The 25653-nt window shown below is 37.7% G+C and overlaps 1 protein-coding gene across 7 annotated transcripts in view; it reads right to left on the bottom strand.

Moving 5' to 3' along the window:
* The window catches only part of LOC105475271 (dedicator of cytokinesis 4), a 474119-nt gene that overhangs the window by 248014 nt on the left and 200452 nt on the right, over positions 1-25653 (bottom strand). For all 7 annotated transcript variants that reach the window (XM_011730368.3, XM_011730372.3, XM_011730365.3 and 4 more), the window contains exons 3-7: positions 23225-23265; positions 21180-21235; positions 16839-16935; positions 11685-11833; positions 6956-7040 (exon numbers count right to left, since the gene is read on the bottom strand). In XM_011730368.3, coding sequence (XP_011728670.2) covers positions 6956-7040; positions 11685-11833; positions 16839-16935; positions 21180-21235; positions 23225-23265 — 428 coding nt within the window. The remainder of the gene's footprint in view (positions 1-6955; positions 7041-11684; positions 11834-16838; positions 16936-21179; positions 21236-23224; positions 23266-25653) is intronic.

The raw sequence follows: 25653 nt of genomic DNA, 5'->3' as shown, positions 1-25653 counted from the left end.
CAAAAACATGATCAGCATGGACTGAAGGAAATAATAGGACCCAACAAACTAGTTAGCTATGGGATAACTGTGATGTCCTATGCCATACTTTTTATTTTGCTGTGGATTTGGTATCTAAATCCACAGCAAAATATACAGTCTATGTCTTTTGGACTATAGACATAGAAATAGTCCGGAAGACATCCAATTTAACTTTGGATGTTAAATTCCAAATTTTCTTCCAAATTCTAAAATAAGAAACCGTGAAGTTTATAGATTATCAAGGAACCTTGCTTGAAGAATTTTTAAAATCATTAATGTGAAAATAACAACTCACTGAGTAGATTCAGGAAGCAGGAAGTTCAAAGGATTCTTTTGCTCCCTTATCAACTCCCAAGATGAGAACAAATTATTAGTCATCTTTTTAAAAAACAGACTAAATTATATCTAAGTTATAACTTCTCATTACTCATAATTAAAAGTTCTTTTAGGTGATACTAAATTGTAAAGTTGTGGTAGTTGTCTGAGACAGGCTGTGGCAAATCATAGTTTCTAACTTGCTGTAGAGCTATAGGGAGAGACCTAGGAAAGCCAGTAAGGTGTCTAAAGCTAAGAATAGCATCTGTGTCCACCTTGAGTCCCTTCCTCAATACAGCCAGTGCAGGTTCAACTTGGGTAACAAGACAAGATGTGAGTTCCCACAGGTTGAGGGAGAAAAAGAATCATTCACAAGTCGAGGAAGGAGGATAACATGGGGATGATCATTCATCAAACATACATTCAAGTATCTGCTAGGTACCAAGCCCTGGGAACACAATGAGAAGCAAAAACAGAAACAGTTCACACCTTCACAGAGCATCTATCTACTAAGGGAAGCAGACATGAACAAAATTGTCACACATACACGTGTAAAACTGCAACTGTGACGAACGAAGCAAAGACCCAGATTATTATTATTATTATTGAGGCAGTATCTTTCTCTCCTGCCTAGGCTGGACTGCAGTGGCATGATCTCAGCTCACTGCAGCCTCTACCTCCCAGGCTCAAGAGATCCTCCCGCCTCGGCCTCCAGAGTAGCTGGGACTACAGGCATGTGTTACCACACCCAGCTAATTTTTATTATTTTTTTGTAGAGACAAGGTTTCACCATGTTGCCCAGGCTGGTCTTGAACTCCTGGATTTAAGCGATCCTCCTGCCTCAGTCTGCCCAAGTGCTGAGATTACAGGTGTGAGCTACTGTGCCTGGCCTAAAGATCCAGATTATGATGAGAGTATAAAAGTGGGGATTTGACATGAGACTGGGCAGGCGTCCTGGGAAAATGGCACTTTAGCTGAGAGTTAAGGAGGGTGCAGGATTTACCTATCTAGGTTAGAGCTCCTCAAACTGCTTGCAGTGAGGGACCAGGTTATTTCTCCCTGTAACTTGCTGCAGACTGATTCTTTCATGAATACAATAAAAATGCCATGGCAATGTCAAATGCCATAAAGGTTTCTAATCATTTACTTGTCATTTGTATAGTTGGACCAACAGTTCACGGTCCAGCCATTTCTTGGACCACACTTCAAGTAATACTGACTTAGGATAAGAGTACGGGAAAAACATGTGGCTAGGCTTGTGTATTAATAGAACAGGTGCTAAGAACATGGAAGATTATCACTTTCATAGCACAGACTAATTTTTAAAAACTAACTCTTTTGGATCACTTTGACAATTAAAAAAATAGTTCAGGGATTTCAATTTCATTGTAACAGAGCCACAGCCTTTGTTGAAGGATAAATGACCCCATGTCTACATTAGCCATCTTTTTACGCCTTTGAGTTCAAAAACTACTGAATGACCAAATTTTGAAGCCAAAATGTCATGTAAATTTACAAGTGTTAACGCAACATAAAATCACTAGAATTTTTTCATGCTTAAAAGCTAAAACTTTTATTTTGAACTACTTCAGAAGCAAAGGGTAGAAAAAATTCAGCTAAATTCATCTATAATCACTGGATACTCAACAGGTACACCGGGAATCTCTTCGTAAAAGTGGGGAGTAAGTCAGTCATTTTTAAAAGTAGACCTAAGCATTGAGGCATGTGTGGGATATAATTACTAAACACAGGTTCCTGAAGAAAAATATTCTAACTGTAGGAAAGAAGAACGATTTTGGCTTGTTTTCTATAAAGGTTGCTCTACTTTGTGCTTTAACAATTTTTTTTTCAACTGTGGCAAAAGTGGCATCATATGTTCATAAAAATACATCTCTAACTCACAAGGCATTCCCATCCCCCTTCCACCCCACCAGAATTGCTACCGTATTTACTGATTTACTTAAAAGAAAAACATATGTTTACTTAAAAGGGTAACAGAGCACAAGCTACTATGAAGAATTGAATGACTACTAAAGGCCAGAGCTACAGAAACAGATGTAAAAACCTTATGAAAAGAATAGACCTTAAGGAGATATCCGCTCTTAAACAGTGCAAAGTTCCCTGCATCAGTCATGACGTTCACTAAGAATTAAGGAGAAAAAAATTAGCTCCTTACTCGTGCAACGAATCCATTATATCTAGATCAGTGGTTCTCAACCTTGGCTGCACTTTAGAGTCCCCAAGAGAGCTTTTAAAAAATACTTATGCCCAGGTCTTATCTCAGAACAATTAAATTAGAATTTCTAGGGGCTGGGGGGGTCCAGAGACTGGTAGTTTTAAAAGCTCCCCAGGTGATTCTAATGGGCAATGAGGGTTGAGAATCACTGATCCGGATCATGTGCAGACAGATGCAAATCACAGCAAACTAAACAATGTATTGTTGCGTCTTTCGAGTAATGATGGCCTTGGAACTTTTGTTCTTTGAATGCATGCTACTAATAAGCCTGCCTGACTCTGCCCTTTGCACATTTAACATGGGCCCTCACATCCAGCACACTCCAGCACTGAAAATACCCCTCTTCCCATCCCCACTATTCTTTCAGGTCTAGGACCCATTTGGACTTAGTAGGTTATGATTACTTTCTTTTCTCTTGGTAATTCAGTACTTTGGCAAACTGCTAAAAAAATCTCTGTGAAAGTATTATTACAATAAAATTAAAAAGCCAGGTTCACAGTTCAAGAGCTTGAGTTAATTTGTGGCTACAAATGCACCTACCAGTTACTCTAACTGTGCTTAACAGTTGAACTATCTCTTTGATTAGGGGAAGAAACAGATTCATCCCAAAGATTTACTTAACTGACTCAAATTTTTAATCTTCAAATAATGCATTAATTATTGAATGAACTGTCTACATCAGGGTTTATCAAACTCAGGACTACTGACAACTAGGCTGAATATTTCCTTGTTATAGGGGCTGTCCTGGGCTTTGTAGGACATCTAGCAGCTTTTCCTAGCCTCTACCTACCAGATGCCTATAGTATCTCTCCTTCCCATCTCCTGTTGTGACAACCAAAAATGTCTCCAGACAATGCCAAATATCCCCTTGGGTTGAAATTGCATGTGAGAACCACTGTGTTCCATCTGAGATCTGCTAGTCTCACCTTCTAAGGATTGCAGAGTAAGCAGATGCATGATCTTACAAAACCAAGAAAGGTTTCCAAAAAGATAGAAACCTGCAGGCACAAATAGGAGAGAAGCTGGCTAATAAGGTTCCCTTTATTTATAGAAGGATTGAAATCTTGCCTTTGGCACTAAACCAAAATATCTAAGTGGACATATGCTAACACTGTGAGGTTTAGCACTTTTCCTGCTTACATGAACACAATTAGGTGAGAAAGATCTGCTAACAGGGCTATCAAGAACCTAAAGTGAGACTTTTTTTTCTAATGATGCAATACGAATTTGGTAAGATGCAAAGACTTGTGTTTCAAACATGACACTGACTAGGAAGAAGTAAAAGAAGAAAAGCAGCAACAATTAATCAAATGTCCTCTGTGTTGGGCCATTTAACCGACCCAAAGTGACAATGAATTGCCAAACAACAAGGGATCGGTGATGGTGCCTCCCAACCCTCCCTGGTGAAATCAATAGTCACTTTCACGTTGAACAGAGAAAAACACCAGGGCTACAGAGAATCTTATTATTGGTAGGCCAGGATAAAACAGAAACTTGAAAAAGAAACTCCCTTATGGATACTAGGCTTAATACCTGGCTGACGGGTTGATCTGTGCAGCAAACCACCATGGCACACATTTACCTATGTAACAAACCTGCATAACCCGCACATGTACCTAGAACCTGAAATACAAGCTGAAGAGAAAAAAAAGGAAGAAAAAGAAACTGTCTTAAAGAAAAGCACACGCTCTTCTGAAGCTGATAATTATTTGAGTTGTTCTTGGGCTACTTTCTTTGTTTTGGAAATAATCAAGTGCAACCAGCACTGAGGAGAAAATAAGTTTTCATGTCAAATCACGTTTTATTTTCTTCATCTGTAAAATGAAGGCTTTGAACTAGGATCTCAGCTGTAACATACTAAAATATCCCCTGCTGTCTTTCCCACCAAAGGCCAACATTGCTAATCAATGAGACCCTAGATGAGACCCTGGAATCTTATCAACACTGCACTCTAGGCAGCCACCACCAATAAACTGGAATGCCGAAAGAGGTGAAATCAATTTGCCATCCCATATAGAATGTTACATGAAAAGAACAGAGACAAAATTACATATGCACAAAATCAAACTCAGGAAAATAAAATATATTTGCATCAGACATCAGTTATTCATCCAATACCTGACATACTCAACTAAATACAGGGGTGTGCCTAAGCTCTGCCAATGAAATGTAAGTGCAAGTGTTGTGTGGAACTTCCAGAAAGGTTCATTAAAGTATTTGAATCAACTGAGAGAAACCTGTCTCCTTCCTACTGCCTGGAATGCAAATACGATGGCTAGAACTCTTGCAGCTATACTGCACTTAGAGGTGTTCTTGGTGACGGAAGCCACGTTCAGTGTAGAAAGATAAGGCTGTAGATTCCTTTTCACACCATAAAACCACAACCAAACCCAGAAATTCCTGTTTCTAAACTTGTATACTTTAAGAAATAAATTTCCATCATGTTTTAGCTTCTACTTTTTATTTTTTCATGACACAGCCAAATCTAACCCTAATATGAGGCATCAATTATTTTTACCCTGTTGGCTCTCCAATGCAGATGAAATAAAGAAAGGAATGAAAACTGACCAAATGCTTACGTGTTGTGCAAATATTATCTGTCAAGGAAAGGCATTTTACATATATTTTCTTATCTAATCTTCATAATAAACATGAAAATAATTATTTCCCCATTTAGTAGATGAATAAACTGAGGCTTTGAGAGATTAAATAATAAATCCAAGACCAAAATAACTGGTAAAAGAGAGAGAGAGATTGTAAATGCACTTGTTTGGAGCCAATAATCCACAGTCTTTTCATGATACCATAATGATCTTCAAAGCACTGACTGGGTGCCTACTAAGTGCAAAAGCACTGTACAAGACTATCTTGAACATATAGAGGTATATACAGTGCATTCCCTAAAGGAACTTAAAAGTTAAGTGAGAGATGTTCTTAAAAGTGAGAGCATATGATGTTCAATAAGTTAAATAAATGAACAAAAATAAAGATGCCACATCAGAGGATATGACTGACAAACTGTACAGATTATACTTGTTATGTAAGCTAAGAGGCAGTGATGACTTTAATGTGGAATGCTCTTATTTTTCCTTCTTTGCCTCCCACTAACTGACCTCTAACTATGTTCTCACTACATGCCAGATACTCTGTTTAGCAGTGATGTCATGAAGGCAAGCAGCACACAACACCACTCTGAAGAAATTCAATATACTATAAAGAATATCCTCTAAAAAATGGAATTGATTCCAAATGACACAATGAAGTACAGATAATCTGAACATCAATTTGATGATCATGGAAAAATCTGAAAGCAATATTAAGAATTGCCTTCTTAAATCAGACACATTCCCAGTGGACTTACTGAAATTTTCCTCCACGTTTTTCAGATATAGATAATCTTCAGGTTAAGAATATCTCATTATTCTCAGAAAAATAAGCTTGGAAAGATATGCCAAAAGAGGCAGGATCATCCAAAAAGGAGTCTACTATTTCCGATAGGCAGTCCTTCTTGGAACTTTATGGTAAGAAGCAGCAGTAATGAGATCAAAGTACAATTATGCTTAGGGTGATGGTTTTTGAAAGCCCATCCCAGCCACCTCTTCTCTGATTTTGGATTTTCAGAACTTAGCTAATATCAAGATATTAGGTACATTTCATACAATTATTTAAGAATACAAGGTTAAACAGAGGCAGATTGGACCAGATTTGGGGAACCTGGATGCCAAGCAAAAAAACAGGACTTTAACTTACCATGTAACTAGAAAAAAACTCAAGTCATAAGTGAGACCATGATGGGCAATATGATCAAATATTTTAGGATGATTCACGGGCTTCAGTACTTAGGAATGGATTGGAGTCTGGGAAGGGTGGGTGTAAGTTCAGCAGTTGAAGACTAAGGAGGAGACTGTTTCAGTAGTTGGTGTATATAGTGCTATTATGTACGTACACACACACACACACACACACAATGTATATAGAGCTAATGGGGGCAGGAGGAAGGTTAACATGCTGCTGAGCTAAGACTAGACATCATTAGTCATAGTATGGTCCTCAAACACAACAGATAACTATGCGTGACTTGTAAACATTTCACTAGACTAGGCAAAAAGTAGAAACATTTACAAAAGAACTGAAAACGTCTTTGTATTGACTTCCTGGTGCCTGGGCGTTGAGGGCCCACTGGAGAGTACCACGTTATTCTTAGACAGGTAAAGTGTCTCAGTACTGTACTGAGGGCATGGTCACCTCAGCTCTCAAGTCTTTTTACTCTCTCTAAATTAATCCTGGAACATCCGGTTCTTACAAAATCAAACAAGTATGAGGACTGCCATGGAAACCAGAAAATTAGCAGGGAGGCTGGGAGCCAAGATTTCCTGTACGTACCAATCGGTAGAGCTCAGTAATGCTGATGTCTTCCGGATCCACCATTGCATACTCTTTCCTAGGCACCAGGTCCAGTCCCAGTTGTCTAGAAAACAAATTGCAAACGTTTGGGGGACAAGTTATCTCAATGAAATATGTTAAAAAACAATTGTTTTTTACTACATCACTTGGAAATTAGGTATATCACCCACCATGCTTCTCTCACCCATAGTTTTTACCTTGTGTGACTTGTTACCACAGTTGGGGTAGACAACATAACTTGGCTGGACACTGGGCAAAACTTGAAACACAGAAGGGGAGAAAGACAAGCAAATCCAGGAGGGATGGGTTGGCACTCTCAGTGGAGTGCTCCTGCCACTGGGGGCCTCAGCACCATATGGTGTAAAGCCTTCAGCACCCTTCAAATTATCACAAGAGAAGGCCTTCCACACTGGAGTGAATGGAAACTAGAGCTAGACATCATGTGGTTCTAGAAATTGGATTTGAGGGGAGGGAAATTTGGCCTTTAGAATTTTACCTAGCACCAGTATACCTAGCTGTGCCCAGAGGCAACACATTTCTTATATGAATCTCTGGCAACTTGTGCATGGTCCTTATTTACAGCAAATTCTGAGGTCAGTCATTACGAAAAACTCAGTAAAGGCAGGAAATGGAAATGGGGAATGAGTTTCGGGCCTGGGCTGGCAGAAGAGTTTAACCCTTTATGTCAGATTTCACTGTGGCTGACATGTGGCTTGCTGTGCTGAGAAGTATTCTAAGGTTATATCCAGCCTCAGAGTACCAAGTGTGGCAATTGACTTGTGATGTCTTCCCATGAACAGAGGAACATGAGTCTAATTCTATTCTGGTTAGCTTCCCTTTAGCGACCTTCCTAGCATAATCCCCTCCAGGGCACCCACATTACAATGCTGACACCAATGCCACACAGTTCTGTTCATCTCCTTAACCCTCCAAAATCATCTCAAAGGCTACACAATGCCTGTGTAATGCCCTATTGATCAAGGCCAAGATACCCTCTTCTCTAGCAGAACCCCTCAACCGCCACATCCAAGACCGCATGCTCAGTTCTCTGAGGATCACTTGTTCTGAATCCCTTTCACATCACCACTCTTTCTAACACGGAAGCCTTCTGGCATCACATTTCCAATTATAGAACCACAGCTTGCTTACTTTTGTATTTAAAAAAACCTAAAATTCTTCCATGCCCTCCCCAAAAATCTCATTAAGGTTTCATAAGTAAAATTTATGAATTCAGCACCTACTTCAAGCCAGGCACTGTCCCAGCTACCCTGAGGGCTATTTGTTCTTAAGAAGATTAGAAAGCTGTCACCTCCTTGACAGTAGGAGCTGTCTTTCAGATACTAAAACAGTTTCTCAATTTTCCTAAATGATGGTTCTCTTTGGGAAACCTAGAGAAAAATTCACACACCCATTATTTAATGTTAGTTGAATTTTTAACTCACAACAAGCACTGTGATTTGTTTTCAAAATGTCCATGTTCCCCCTTGCTACATCTCACCAGGGATTCTGATAGGGTCTATTCTCCATTCTCCATTCCCTTCTGAAAGAGAACCACTGTACTACAGTGTAAGTTATCATCTGACACTGGGTCAATATTACTGATGAAGATCATTTAGCAAAGGAAAGACGGCATATAACCATGTGTGATACCTGTCTTACTCATAGCTCCTTCTATCAGAAGCTGCTCCATCCACATTCTCTGCTGGGAGTGGTGGTGGCAGACAAGGTAGTCATTTGACCATCTCCCCTTCCTGAGCCGCATCTGATTGGACTATGGGTAAGCACCTGACCTAAGGACAAATAACCCAAAGACTGGCCAGCAGCTCATGAGAGGCTGGTATAAAATGCTCAGCCCAAACAGGAGTATTAGACATTGGCTATCAATAAGATTCCCTCTTTGAGAATTTGAACTTGGAAATTCAGACATCAGTCACACGCAGGAGGAAGATAAGATACGTGAAGACAGGTGACCTACATGGCTGCAGAATGAGTGCAAAAATTCTGCAGCCTCAGAAACCTGTAATCTACAAGTCTTTTTCTCCCATAGTCTTGATTGTTTGGCTTCTGTTGGCTTCCTGGCGTCCTGGTTATGAAGAATCTTATTTGTTTCTATTTGGTTTTGTTAATTCCTAGGTATATCTTCCCATGGTTTGAGGTTTCCTAGCCTACAGAGTAAAATCAAAGAAGTGCTTTACAAAGAATAAGGAAAAATGAGGCAAGCAGGGGAGAGAGAGGATGAGAGGAGATCACACAGGGAGAGCATCATGTTTTATATCAACTCAGTCACTAACCTACTCTGTGACATCAAGAAGAAAGGATTAACTGATTGCCTCCTCTCACATAATCTTAGCAGAAAAGTCAAAGAACATCGTGTTGTAGGACTCTATGGGCAACAGAAACATGTACCATTATTTTAGTGCTGTCTGAGGTTCCCAGGCAAGACCAGTTCTTTTGCTGGCCCTGTTCGGAAATGAGATTAATGATCTCTTCTTCCTAAGCTTCCCACATCAAGAGGGCTTCTCTTCACTACTCTTCAACAGTTTGATATACAACGTGAGATGGAACATATTCTTAATTGATGTTCATCCAGAGATTTACGTGCTGGTAGCTTATTTTGCAGGACAATTTCATCTAGTTTAATAGGCAAGAGATTATCTTAATTTGCTTTCCATGAGCACTATTCAGTAAGAAAACAAATGTATACTTAAAGAAATAAGGTAAATTCATAATCTCTGTACTGTAAGTTATTTTAAAATAAACAGTCAAAGAATTTCAAAGAAAACAGAATCACAGCTCAGAAAATTCATGAAGTTGAAGATGATCTAAATAAATTATACTGCTCATTTTCATGCATCAATGTTTTACCGTCTTATCATAAATTAGCCACAGAACTGCCCAAAGTACAAGCCAGAACTTACGTAAGTCAAAAACTGAGTCATGATTCAGTCATAATTAATGTTTTTCCTTCCTTCCCCTTTTCATTCTGCCATCATTTTCTTTCATAAAACTGAAGAAGTATCATTTTCTTGCCTGATCTACATTCCTATGTTATTTTGGATAAGCTAATTTCCTCCAACTTTCTTCCTATTTACAAACTAGTCCTTGAAATGAGGACCAGCATAATGACTAAGACCCAAAATAATTCGGAGAATCCTCAAAGGTTTTTCAAAACAATAAAGAAATAAACATTAGGCAGCACAGGTCTCGCTCCAACGGACCCCTCCCACTCCTATTCCACCTCACATCACAATCATGGAGATTCGAGATAATCTCCTGTGAAATTCATTCCCATGGCAGGATGGGAAGTTCCCTGTAAATGGCTGGGAAGTCTAATCTGTTAGGAGGTGCTGTGTGTTTTAAATGTCATCCTGGAGCTGAAAGGGGCCTTGCGCCTTTTCTAGTTCAACTTCCTCCTTCAACAGATGAGGAACTGACATGAAGAGGGTTAAGGAGTTTGCTTCAGGTCCTAGGAAAGCAAAGCTCCCAGTCCTGTGCTCTTGTTGCCTCTCCACATTTGTACCTGTTTCATTTCTCACAGGAATGAATCTTCTAGAGATAAATGAATTGGGCTCTTCTATTCATTGTCTGTAAAAAGATGAACGGCACATCCTATTCAACAAAATACCAGAAGTCCTCTGAGTGAGATGGAGGTTTAAAAATCTGTTAGTAGGTCTGGGTATTCACATTCAGAGTGTGCAACATCTTGGGAAGAATCAAACCTGGCTTCTGACTAAGTGATTTCCTATGGTAATGGGAAGTGGCATTCTGCTTCAAATTGGTTTTTCCACATTCAGTAAGAGGCAAATTTACCCGTGGTTCACTTCCCCTCATTTTCTTCATTTCTGTCTGCTTTCCTTTTTTTTCTGTTGCCCTAAGATCCTTTGAAATAGCAAATGGGGATTTGGAGAGAGGAAAAGAAGGGAGGATATGGCCATGTGGGTTATTAAGGAACCATGTCACCGCTTTAAACCTAAACCTCATGCAACCCTAGGATCTCAGTCAAAGGTGGCTTATTCTAATTTCTCACTTCTATGTTAATATTCGCATTTAGTACAATATCAGCCTTGGTCAGAGCTTCCAGTGATTAGATTTACCATTTCAGTACGTGGCTGGTATTTTAAATTAGTCACAGTTTTGTTTAAAAATAAATCTTGGTCAAGAACAGTTTTTTGCTGAGTTCCCTCAAGCAGCTCCTCAAAGTAGCTAATATGTACGTAATACAAAGGACTAATCACAGCAACAATAAAAGGCCCCACCAGTGCACTTGTCATAAGACCTTTCACAGAAGCTGTTAATATTAGTGTCTCCCTCCAGATTACATTGGTAACCTATTACCATGATATGGAAGAGATATATTTTAAAAGCAAATCCACATGCCAAACCTAAAGCCTATTTGAGAATAGGATCCATTTTAGCCAGAAGCCACATCTAATTCATTGCTGTGAACATTTCATTTTCCATGAGCATGTCCACACCATAAGGCCACATATGATACTAGACAACAAACGACATTTCATTGCCCACACCAGCTTGAGAAGAAATGGTTCTTGGCTCTATCAATGACAGTTTGCACTAAGCCTCCAAAAACAAGAAACATGAAGAAGCCCATAGGACTGCTTCCAGTGACATTACCACGTTCTGGCTCAGGCCTATGTCACTTCCATTGTGTTCACCTACTAGAGGCCGCCCTGTGATGCTCAATACTCACTCATTGCCCCAGTCAAGGCGGGCAGTAATGTGGCGCTTCACGTCCTTCATCCGGTCGTGGGTGAGGTGGCCCACCAGCACCTGCCGCCGCAGGTCCAGGATTTCATTCATGATGTGCCACAGCCGGTGGAAGAGATCGCCTTCATTTCGCTAAGAAATACAAACACGTGGAGGTTTGGCAGTCAGTCTCCATACTGAGTTGTGGGGTAACCAAAAAGGAAAGGGAAGGGGCCCCTTCCACTATGTGCTTGCCACTCTGGACAGATGTCTGTTAAAGACAAACTGTTCGCTCACTGTCCGCAAACACACTCGTTGCATTCTCTATATGCTTCATCTAAGTTTCACAACACTGCTCTCATGTCCAGAAATGCAACTTTACTTCTCAAGAGCTCCTTTTATTTATTTTTTAAACACTACTCAAATGCTACTATCCCAGAAGGTTTGGCTTGCCTTCCACCTCCTTCAGGAAATCTTCCCTGATCACTTTTGCTCACATTCTTTTCTCCCTTCTCTGAGCCATGGCTGCATGCAACTAAAGCTGATGAAATGGAAGACATTGTTTTCCAATTATATTTCTTGCATATTGGTTTCAATACTTTATTGGATCCCCTTTCAGAAGTTGGGCACACAAATTCATTCACTGATGGACACGCAGTGCTATTATTGGGCCAGTATTTAGACTTTTAAAAAGGTAGTGCTTTCTTTCTTACTTTTAAAACAATCATGGAGAATCAAGATAATCGCCTGTGAAATTCATTTAAGCTCTGTGGTTTACTGGAAAGCAGACAAGTTAAAATCCTGGTTTTGTCACTTACTAGTGTTATAGACTTTAAGTATCAATTCTGTCATCTGTACATGGGCAGCACATTCTTTCTGCAAGGCTGTTTTATGGATTAGTGGTGGCAACTGTGCAGACACAGTGGCAGAGAACATCAACTTACTTAGAGCCAAACAACTTCAATCTGAATTTCAGTTTTGCCATTTACTGGCTGAAAAAGCTTTGACAATTCATTAACATCTTTGTGCTTGTTTTTTCATCTGTAAAACAGGTATTATAGTACCTACTTCCCAGGGTTGTTGTGAGGATTAATGAGTTACTAAAACTCTGAGAACGATGCCTGACCCAGAAAAAATATGTAAGTATTAGCTGTTACTAGTACTAGAGTACTGTTATTGTTTTGGGCTTGGTCCAGAATGCGCCCCCTCCAAATACTGTTTCTTTCCCAAAACCAAAATATATATCTGTTACCCCAGAGACAACAGAGTAAATCTTTTTTTTTTTTTTTTGAAACAAAGTCTAGCTCTTGTCCCCCAGGCTGGAGTGCAGTGGCGTGATCTTGGCTCACTGCAACCTCTGCCTCCCAGATTCAAGCGATTCTCCTGCCTCAGCCTCCTGAGTAGCTGGGATTACAGGCACATGCAACCATGCCTGGCTAATGTTTGTATTTTTAGTAGACACGGGATTTCACCATGTTTGGCCAGACTGGACAAACTCCTGACCTCGTGATCTGCCTGTCTCGGCCTCCCAAAGTGCTGGGATGACCGGCATGAGCCACCGTGCCCGGCCAGAGTAAATCTTATCTAACTATTTACCCTTTGTCTTTCTTAACCAGTAGCTATGCTTTTACTTTCTTCAAAGATTATGACTGGACTTCATGAGTAGTGATATGAAAGTACTGAGGTTATCATCCATCTAAAGTCTTCTACAGCTGTAAACTGCCAGAAATATCAAATTATTCTGGGTGATGGGTAAAGACATTCAGTCATCACATATTTTTTATTTTAAAAAGTAGTGACGTGTTATTTGCTTTTTCAGTACTTGGTGTCTTGAAGAATGTTCATGTGATGTGCAGGTCAGACGAATTAGCCAGAGGAACAAAAAGCATTCTCCAGGATGCCATCCCTGATCCTGCTCAATACAAATCATCTTGTTTCTCTCTGAACTCTGAAAGCCCTCTATTGAGCCCATTCTTCTATTGCTTCTCACTCTTAACTCACGTTATACACTCCCATACAAACCATTACAAGGCCACTGTAACACAATACTCTTGTAATTAACTGCTCAGAGTCCATGTCCTCCCTGTGGCTGTAAGTGCTCAATCACAATGGCCGTCTGCCTGTGTATCCCTAGCAGCTGGAGAATGCATGAAAGAAGAGCTTGATTTAAACATGTTAATTTTTGTGGATCTCAAGAGGTAGGTTGTCTATAGGCGATACAAAATAATAAGCAGTGAAGATCAAGAAACACTTGAGGAAGTCAATGTAGGAAGGAAAAGTCCACCTAAGTCAATAAAATTATATAAGCAAGTTATTAAACAAGTCAAATCTCATATAGCAAAGACAGCACCTTTCTGAACTGACTGTCACAGGGAGAAAGTCACCTGCCTTCTCTTGGGAAAGGCATCCTGTAGTTGTTTGGTAGGATGGACTTGATTTTCTGTGATGTCATCTCTAGTATTAAGTTTAAAAGAACACTAAGATGAAAAGGTTGCAGGATCCCTTATAAAGCTGAAAATCAGTTGGTCAGTTCTCCATTGAGGGAAGAAAATCCAGGTGTGGCAAGAACGCTGAAATACCACAGGCCTGGCCAGCAAACCTGCCCTACTAGTATAAGAAAAAGGTCTACAACTGAACATCTAGTCATAAAATCATGATTCTTTAAACATTGGATAATTATGAAGGCTATTCAGATATATGAAAAATGCTTTTGATTTAGTGCTAAATGAAAACAGGTAAGGCACAATATTAAACACTTAGAATAAAATAATACCAAGAGATTCTGGAAATATATAAAAAATATAGCAAAAAGTTAATTGAGAGTATTTTAGTGTTTTAGAAAGGGATGAGCTTTTATTTGCCTTAAAATGAAAACAGTACAGGTTTTGGCAGCAACAGACTTAGATTTAGATTGAGGCTTCAGCATGAGACCCTAGGTAAATCATCATTGATAAGATTCAAGAATAAAAAGTGCCTGGCAGAGCCCCAGGAAAGAGAGATGTAAAATGTCCAGCTCAGGGCCTGCACAAAAGTACTCAGTAAAAGATGGCTCCTATATTTCTCCTCAATGGTTACATTACTGATTATTAAGTGGTATTTATAAAGACCATTATTTAAGCCCTTAGCAATGTTATTTAAAGAGCAACTAGCATGTTTCAAGCATTCATCATGTGCTTTTATGCTAAGCATTGTCATATAAATTGCTAACAATTTATAAAATATTATGGCCCTCATCAAACATCTTCCAGTAGAGAAGCTAGGTGCCTTAAAACTGTTGGAAAAGAGGATGGACAATAACCTAAACACACTTGAGCATGAGGAACTTGAACCAAAACATTTGTGACAAAACATTTACGTTAGGAAAAGAGAAACCAAAGGTCTGACATGGCCAAGGTAGCTTCGCTCCCAGTGTCAAAAATCTAATACCTCTGAGTTAAACTTAATATTTGTTTCTAATGTAACTACCATTCCAGTGTCCAGGGAACATTTAGATAAGTATCTCTTTCCCAATTACTAATGGACTACCATTCCAGTGTCCAGGGAAACATTTAGGTAAGTATCTCTTTCCCAATTACTCAGAACACTAGGAGGAGAAGAGGTTACCTGTAGAGTTTACAACATATAGATTTTCAAACCAACAAAGTCTGTCCCCAGAATAGATATTTGGAACCTCGAACACAGGTGAAAATAGCTAGATAAGGCAGAATCCAGAGGAAATTCAACTTTGGTCCCCACTAGTAGCTACATAAAAGGAAAAGTGCTTGTGTTCTAGTTCAGCTATTGACAACACTCACACTGTCATTATTTTTATAACTCTTAAGTCAGGTATTTAGAATGCAGTGGTTTGAGCATTTCAAATAGTTTCTTTTTCCATGTTAGTGCCAAGCACAATGTTACTTTAAGTGAAATAATATCAGATGTTGAATTCTTTCCAACATTAAAAAAAAAAAAATTTAAAAAGGAGATCTGCATTTCTTTGCACTTCCCTAGCACAGAGCCCTCGAGGTTAGTTATCTTGACTTTGTATTTACAAAACCTATGCTCTGCCAATTCATCTAAGGTTGTCTTGTGGATTTTCATAGTGAGTCTTAAAGCTACCAGCTCCAGGAGGGTTTAATCAGAGAAGTCCAGCATCAAAGGGTTTTCGCTAGTGACTTTGTAAGATTTTCTTGCCTCGATGAAATACCCTATTGCATTTTAGATGTAACAGACAATAAACACTATCATTCTGCCAGTGTCCCTCACTAATTTGGATTTTTTCTTTGACAGGCTGTTTTAAATCATTTTGTGAGGATAAGTACACGTTTATATTTTGAATTCATCCCTCGAAATGATTAAACTATTCTACAAATTTCTTTAAAAATAAAAGAAGAAATAGCATGGGGTTTTCCCCAATATTTCACCACGCCCAGACTTCCGCAGTTACAGTGGGGTTCAGAGTGAGAGCACCATATTCACACCACAACCCCAGCTCAGCCACTTTCCCATTACTTGATCTAGGGTGACTACTTTACTTCACTCTCTGTGCCTCATTCTTCTCATCTATAAGTTGGATGTGATTATCATTATTATTTCTTTGAGTGGTAATAAGGATTAAAGAAGATACTGCATCAAAGAGTACTTACCATGGGATTTGCCATATAAGTTCCCAATGTGATTACTTATAATAAGTAAATATATACTACATATCTCCAAAACACAGATCCTTTTTCCCCTCAAGAAACATTGTTTTCTCTAGTATATTTAGAATATTCTCATTGATACTAGCTAAGAAGTCTGTCATTTACAGTATACTTGAATTACTTATAGAATTTGAATTTGATAAAATACCACTGCCATCAAAATTGTCTTGAATTTTATTTTTCCCTGAAAATTAAAAATATTCAGGAGGTTCAACAATAGTCCATGTAAACCATCCTATTTGGTTAGATGCCAGAAAAATAATCTTTTATATTCCTGTGGTATTGAAAAATAACTTACAAAACCCATGCTCAGTGGACACAGAGATTGCAACAAGACTGTCTTGTTAATATCTATATCCCCAAGGAGTCCTAGAGACTTGCAGAAGGTGCTATATTAGTTAATGCTTACTCATGTTCATGTATTTCTTAAAACAATTCTTTATCTGAAAAATCGTGTCATTAAAAAGCTACTTAACCACATAGAGTTGTTTCCACATGGTTCCCCAGTCTCTTAATGTTGATGTCATTTCTGTGATAACAGAGTCTTCAGTGGGAATAACCATTTCAAATTGTCTGTGAAATTAAAAAAGAAAAAGTATATATGTAAATACCATAGACAACAATTTTGTTTTAAATACTCTAAAAGATAACTAGGAAAGAAAGTTGCCTAGCTATTGTTCATTCTGCAGACAGTAACCAGGATCTGGTTGTAAGTTAATGTGAGGAATGCTACATGGGTTACGGGAGGACAATATCAGAACGATCAGCCACTTCAACAGACCAAGAACTTCAACAGACCAAGTTCGAGCAGCGTGGTGAAGAAGGAACAACATCAGAAGAGTTCCACTCCAGTACCAGCTCACGGCTAGGCAGTAACTCATTTAACCTGAGGCCAAAAGCCTTCATCTATAACATGAGGTCACTGGGCTACATAAACTCTGAGGTGACTTTTGCCTTCCAAGGGCTATGACTACAGGACTCAAAGAGAGTAAAAGGAACACCATTTAATCATCAGGACATGACTGATGGCTGTGGGCATCCAAACTGACTCGGTGTTACAAGTAACTAGACAGTAAGATACTAATTGAACACTCCCTTGATCTCAGTAACGCTTCATTTTTATTATTTGCAAACTAGGACCATGAAAAATGATTAGTACTCTAAGTAATGTTATCATACAGCATAGAACCTAAGGGCTTATGACATCACCGATATTTGAATATTTGTTCCAAAACGTTCCTCTTTCTGATTACAGTAACATAGTCTTCTCATTTCTTCTCTAAAAGTCAGAAACTATCCTTGGAAAAAATTTATATCAATATCTAGTAGGGTGTGTATGGTGGTCCTGAAGTTGAGAATATGCATGAGGAGATGGGGGAAATAAAAGAGAAGACTCTTTTTTTTTTTTTTTTTTTGAGACGGAGTCTCGCTCTGTCACCCAGGCTGGAGTGCAGTGGTACAATCTCGGCTCACTGCAAGCTCCGCCTCCCAGGTTCATGCCATTCTCCTGCCTTGGCCTCTCGAGTAGCTGGGACTACAGGCACCTGCAACCATGCCTGGGTAACTTTTTGTATTTTTAGTAGAGATGGGGTTTCACCGTGTTAGCCAGGATGGTCTCGATATCCTGACCTTGTGATCCACCCGCCTCAGCCTCCCCAAAGTGCTGGGATTACCAGCGTGAGCCACCACGCCGGCTGAGAAGATTTAATTTGTCCTCTGTATCCCACCTTTGGCATATAATAATCTTCATCTCCAGTTTCCTTTTTCAGATTCTTTGTGTGTGTGTGTGTGTGTGTGTGTGTGTGTGTGTGTGTGTGCAGCTGAAAGTGGTTAAGTGGCTATTGCTACCACTGCTTCCCAAAAAATGCAACTGATATATTGATTGAGACTATTTTCTTTATTTCAGTAAATTTTTTTCAAGAAAACGTCTAATAGATAGAAAGTAATGACATATTAGACACAGAACCATGTTGTCTAATGATCAAGGGGAAATTACTTCTTAGCATGAGGCTAATAACTGTTCTGTGATTCCTTTTTCATGTTATGTCCAAAGTGTGTATAATTGTCTTTTGTAAAATCTTCTTGTCAGACATATGGAAACTAAAATCTTGCCTTGATTCTTTTCCCAACGGAGTTTCATCTCCTCATTTCATAGTGCTGCTAAAATACTTGCCCTATGAATATTTTCCTTCTTTCTAGAGCTTAAACACAGCTGAAAATGTAAAACTGGGATTTTAAACTAGAAATAAAAGTAAACAGTAATATATAAACTGTGACAGATACAGAACCTTTTATTAAGCCTGCATATGACATTTTTAAATGGTAGTACATTTATTTTGCTTTTGAAGCAGCTGTTGCAATTTAAATGATGAATATTTGGAGATGGAGATTATAAAATGATCCTATACAAGGTCAAGGAGGAAACACTGAATTTCCAGGAAAACTTGACATCCTACTTAACATTCAAAAAGTGACATGACCTCAGTAGGAATTAAACAATACAGAAGTGGCCTCCCAGTCCGTAGACTATAATTTAATGGACCTCCATCAGTCCTACATTGATCTGAAGACACAAGAAAGAACATACACACAATTCAGTCTGTGAGAAGTTGATTGGGGGTTGTCCAAGCAAAATTTAATTTTTTAAGCATAAAATTGCCATTTTAGGCAAGGTGACTGTTTTCTATTAATTACTCCAAAACCAAAATCAGTGTTCAAATAGTCTGTCGTAAGTAGTTACCTCTGAAATTATATTTTGTTCAGTTATTCTGGGATGGACTTTTCCATTATTTCATCCTAGTGGGCCGTAAATCTACTTAAAATAAGACAGGTAATACCAAAACCCCAAAGATGTTCCTCTCTGGGAAAGCAATCATCTGGCAATACATGCCCTCAGATGTTTTCAGGCCATAGTTTTTCTTCCAGTAACAGCCCAAGACCTAGGGTCTAAGTCAATTCCAATAATTCTTTTTTAGAAACTAATGTTGGGCTTTTCTGCTCTTCTGCTGCACAATGTCCATCATACCTGGTGTCAGGTAGAGACCCCATAAGAAAGTCTTAAACTTACACAACCCAATTTTTAGGTACCTTCACCCACATTTAAACTTCCTGGGGCTCATGGAAGGGGATCAGATATATACCAGTTACTGACCAGGATTTTAAAAAAGGAGGTACTTATTTAAAAATCATATCCTACCCCAACTCACTTTGAGGGATAGACTTTAAGTGGAGAGATGCTTGACATCATCTTTGCTAGCATAGCATTCTCTCTTTTCTCTTCCTTGGTCAGAGCATATGATGCCCTTGGCACTGCAGAGTTGTGGGAGGTCAGGGTTGGGCTTGAGGTAAAGGCAGCAAAGAGGATTGGTTGCACAGGCTTGTTCAAATGGACACTTTAAGAAACAGGGGTAGCCCATGGCGTTTTCACTTTGCCAAGCCCAGATCACTAGCACAGAAGGATAGAACAAAGAGTAAGCATATGGCTGGAGTGTATTCTGAAGTATCCTCTGGTTTACTGGAGGAGGGCTGAACGCTGTCACATCTAGCCTGGTAGGAAAGTTTCAAAAGGACCAACAACTCGGCTTGATGCTTCTGGTGCATTATAGCTGCACACTTCTGAAGGACACACATTTCTTAAAAGATCAGTAGTAGTAGTGGTAACTATTAGAATTAGAATTATGCTTTTATTATAATTATTATAATTAATTCAATTATTATTCAATAATAGATACTGACTACTACTATTAACATGCTTAAAGCAGCTCACACACATAAGACATGTAGAGTAATGGTCTCTGAGATTCTTTAAGTTTTACCCATGTAGGGAACTCTCAAAGTATTTATACCATAGACTCGTAGCCACTGCAGAGGCTATTTCACTGAACTGAAATTTAATACCATACTTTTACTTGGGGGGAAATTAAGAATCACCTATTTGAATAGCCTCTTTGGAATTTTTGTCATGAGACTCGAGTTGGAAAATACCATTACTATGCTTTAAGAATTCAAATAACAAATTGCTATTTATCACTATTTGAGAAAAAATATAATTTCTATGGCGGAATCTGTATTCTGTTGGCATAAGATGAAAATTATGCAATGATCATGTGAACAGCCCTTGTGACACTGACACCAAATGTTTGTGTCTAAATCCATGGCCCCTTATAATGAATGATCTGCTCATGCTAACTATTTAAACAGGCAAGTTCTTCTGTTTTACTCTGCTACATCTTATAGGAATTATGTTAAAGTGACTGCCACTTCACATTCTTTTAGAAATAGACTAGAAATTTTTTTAATGTATTAGAAATACTAGGTGATCAATGAGCTCAATCAAAGCATCATATAAATGACATTCTCTAAAACAGAATAATGGCTTTGTGAAGTGGTCACACAAGAATATGTTATTATGCCCATTTAGAGAAAGACACACTATGCATTTTATAATCAGTGGTGAACCTAGGAAATTCCTGGGGTTTGAGATAATATGACAGCATTTAATGGGTCTGACTGACATGCTTCCCTAAGTAGCAAGAAACCAAAAAGAACCAACTCCTGCTCAAGCGTAGGCTGATTCCCTGATTTGTGGACACTGAGAGACCTCCAGTCCCTCAGATCCTGTTGTCCAGCATGCACAGATGGGGTTCTTTAATTTTCTCCACCAACGGTCTTAATGCAATATATCTTTAACAAAGAACACAGACAACGGTATGATCTTCTACAGTTCATTTTTCAAGACAATTACTATGCCTTTCGAATTCCAAAAGAAGCAAAGGTTCTGTGAAAATCCTCCAACTACTAATAAAACTCATTCTTACCCTTTGTTCTTCACACAGGCATTTTTCAAGTGAACGTAGCTGGAAGGAAATATACCCTGAAAAAGGAAACATGAAGGTTACGATGCCGGCTGTTAAGGCAGGGTTGGTTTCACAAGTCATTTGTATAAGACACAGCCATACAATCATGACAATATCAGGAATAGGGAATAGCAACATCTCTACCACATTCTCTTGGATGAAATCTACTGTGGCTTAAGATCCATCCTTTCATTTTCTACCATTAACTACTTTACAAATTTAGAGACATTCTAAACAAACATGATCAAAAAAATTTAATCTTGCTCAGAAAATATATTGTTTATTAAACAGGAAATAAGGAAATTTCATGAATTCTACATAAAAATCATATACTAAGAGTTTTTAAAATAAGTATTGCATAGTTTTGAAAGGTTCTTTGTTTTGGTGGTAGTTCTTTTTTTCTCCCCAAAACACTCATATTTCTCTTGAAAATATACATACAAAAAATATCATTGTGAATCTAGAGATAATATGTATATTCTGTGTTATGGAAGATTTTTGATGACAACTCAGCAGCAGTTAATCAGCATACTGCCATTCTGATGGAACAGAAACCAAACAAAAGAAGCCCTGTTAGCTTGAAGCTTTTTATTGCAGGGAAATGAAAGGGCAAAGAAATTGTTTCTTTGTTCTAAATGGGAAATTGAAAGAAACAACAACAAAAAAATGAGCATCAATTTGATTGTTCATTAAATGGCAATTATCCTCTGAAGAATTTCTAATGCATAATTAAATGACAAACTCAATTAAATATTTAAGAAAAGAAATGTCATTTGAATATATACATATCACCATTGTGGATCCAAGTATAAAATAAAATTTAATAAGCAAAATTCTTTCCATTCAATAGTGGTAAAAAAAAATATATGCAGATTTTTAAAACTCACTTGTTTTTTTCAATATGGTGGGATCAACAAATAGAGTAATTCTAACTAATCAGGAAAAGTCAGACACGAGGTCTATTAGAAGTGACAGAAATAACACAGAAATCGTACTAAGTTTCCTTCTCAAACATGGTCTAAATGAATTCATTAAATACTGAAGCTATATTTGCATGTGCCTCATAGATATATAAAAACAATGTTAAATGAAGACTAAAGTATTTAAAAAATTCAATTCGTATACTCTTTTGTCCCTTACGGTTCCCCTTTACGATGACCTAAAATATGTGAAGTAATTAAACACAGTTGAATGTCCCAGAAAATGGCATATTTAAGGAAAAAGGCAAAAGTGTATTTTGAGAATGAAAATACAATTTCTTATCTACAATCCTGAAGCTAGAATTAAACCAAAAAAATAAATATGACATATGTGAAAATATTAGAGAATATAGGAAATATAGGTGAAGACTGAGGAGATTAGAGTAAGATAGAAAAATACAGATATTAGTAAGGATTAGTGTCAAAATCGCAAACTATACAAATAAAAGATAAAACAAAAATGACATTACTTCTTGCTATAATTCCTGAGGATTTATAGAAATGTATCAAGGATAATGAATCTTACTTTCTGCCTGAAATGGTAAGAAAGATGGGTTTTTTAATAATATTGTTTTCCTCGCTTCAGCCCACCAAACCCAAAGGGACTCTTAACATGCCGCTAAGTATACTTGTTTCTCCAAACCAATATTTTGCAAATGATATTGTGGAAAACATAAAGATTAAATACTGCTATTTAATATTTCTTTTGGAATATATATTTCCCCTGCCTGAATTTTAATTTAGCTCTCTGAGAAACTACTACTTCAAAAAGATTTTGTTTACATATAATGAGCTTATTAAGGTCTTCTCAGTACAATTTTCAAGAGCTAAATAGGATTATCATTTGAGTAGCATATCTTAACTATAATCCAAGTTCAAAGGAATTTCCAAAATTATGAAAATCTGCATTATCATTTGGCATTTCAACTGAGTCCCAACTGTAATTTCAATTGCATAAAGAAATAATTTAAATAACTATATTTCTTAATAAATTTCATAATTATAGTTAGAAATAACAATTGTTACCTTGATATTTGGGTTTTTTAAGGCAAATCCTCTGTACCAGCCTGTGGAAAAATAATCATGGTCATATTTTGATAAACCATTGTAATATTTTAAAGATAATGACAAATCAATCTGTTCTTTGCCATGAAATTTTACCATACATGTAAAGATTCTGTGGATAAATATGGTAAGTATCGGCCTTAGGCTACAAAATAGCTCGAGTGAGCACACATAAGAATTCTATTAATAAAACCATTTTTAAAAAACTGTATCAAAAATTTTTATAAAAAACAGAAATATCCATAATGTGAATAAAGGTTTTAAAATCAGAGCACTGGGCTTCAGTTCTGGCTTTGCTTCTTACTGTCTGTTTAATCTTGGCCAAGTTACTTGACCTCTCTGAGCACCACTTCTTCCCATTTTACGAAAGGCCACATTATGTCACAGGGAAAGTCAAGAATCTGCACAAGATTTCATACATTTCAAAATTCTACTTGCCTGACTACAAAGGCCAGACTCTGCCACCAAATAAGAGTACCTGGCCAACAGACATGATGTGAATTGCACATCCTTAAGGCCACCATATTGGGTTAAGATCAGTCTCATATCATACGAAGTGTAAAGCCCTCATTCACTGCCAGAATTAACTGGCACATTTTCATCAGCACAATGGCTGACCAAAAGCTCGGCATAATTTTTATTCTGTAGAATAACTATTATAGTAGGCCCTTCTTATCTGTGGTTTCACTTTCCACGGTTTCAGTTACTCATGGTCAACCAGGGTGCAAAAATACTACATGGAAAATTCCAGAAATAAACAATTCATAAGGTTTAAACTGCATGCCATTCTAAGTAGCATGATGAAATCCCGTGCCTGCCCGCTCAGTTCCGCCCAGGACATGAATCATCCTTTTGTTCAGCGTATCCACACTGTCAATGCTACGCCCCCATTAGTTATTTACTAGCCCTCTCAGTTATCAGATTGAGGATCACAGTTTTAAAGTCCTTGTGTTCAAGTCACCCTTATTTTACTTAATCATGGCTCCCAGGCACAAGAGTAGTGATGCTGGCAACTGGAAAGTGCCAAAGAGAAGCCATAAAGTGCTTTAAGTGAAAAGGTGAAAGTTCTTGAATTTAATAAGGAAAGGAAAAAACCATACGCTGAGGTTGCTAAAATCTAGGTAAAAATGAATCTTCTATTCATGAAACTGTGAACAGAATATTGTTGTAATTATTCTATCATTAGTCACTGTCAACTGTGCCTAGTTTATAAATTAAACTTTATCACATGTAAAGGAAAAAACGTACGATGTGTAAGGTTCAGTACTATCCAAGGTTGCAGGTATCTTGGGGGCCTTAGGTCGCATGCCTTGCCAATAAGCGGGCTCAAGGACTGCTGGATTTAAGCTCCTAGCAATTCTGAATCAATTTTGCAGCACTGTCCTTACATGTCTTTTTATAGTTTAAAACAAATCAGCATATATATTGTATTTCTTCAAGTGTAAAGACCATTTTGCTTATTGGCAAAAAAAAAAAAAAAATTATTATACTATGTAGTAAATATTATGCCTAACAGAATGTTTTCAATAATTAAATTTTAGTTAAAATTTTAATACAAAACGTATTTGAGCTTTGTATTTAAGCATTTTTCCTCCTCATAATACATTTTCTTAAAAGGATATATTGTAAAATATCGTCCCTTACCAGTTTTAAAATCAGTCTGAGGAGAGCAGAATGAACTGAAAATCAGAATCTCTGTATCTCAGGGTTTATCAGCTGCCATAAAGACAGATCCAAGAAATACATCCATTTGTAAATAATTATTCTAACAAAAACCAAAACTTCTTGAGAATTGCAAAAATGTCATAGAGAGGTCTCTGTCCAATTATACTATACAGAAAAAATTTTAGATTACAAAATACCTCCTATTAAATATGGAGCCCAGTTTCATACAGCAATTCAAAATAAATTTTATATTTATCTGTATACAAAGTAGAAACAGACAAAATATATGTGGTAATAACATAGAAAACCTTATTATATTTTTTAAGGTATCAATCACAGTGGACAGAATAAACATTCCAATATCACCACCATTTAATGCTAGGCTCTAACTAAATGTAGTAGTTCTGTCTGGGGGAATACAGTTTAATCTATAATAAACCTTGATATGATAAAATGTCATCATAATATAAATTCCTAGTAAGGAAAACCTTGTAAGAAGAAAAACATAGGTATTCTGGGATATACTAATGGGGCTCTAAAATGTAGTCATTTTGTCAACAAGAAAAGCTAGGTGGCCAGGCGCGGTGGCTCACACCTCTAATCGCAGCAATTTGGGAGGCCAAGGCGGGCGGATCACCTGAGGTCAGGAGTTCGAGAACAGCCTGGCCAACGTGGTGAAACCCCATCTCTACTAAAAATTCCAAAAATTAGCTGAGTGTGATGGC

Source organism: Macaca nemestrina, chromosome 4, assembly GCF_043159975.1.
Source record: "Macaca nemestrina isolate mMacNem1 chromosome 4, mMacNem.hap1, whole genome shotgun sequence".
Lineage (NCBI taxonomy): Eukaryota > Metazoa > Chordata > Mammalia > Primates > Cercopithecidae > Macaca > Macaca nemestrina.
Note: the sequence above shows the minus strand (reverse complement) of the source record. Positions and strands in the feature narration are given on the sequence as shown.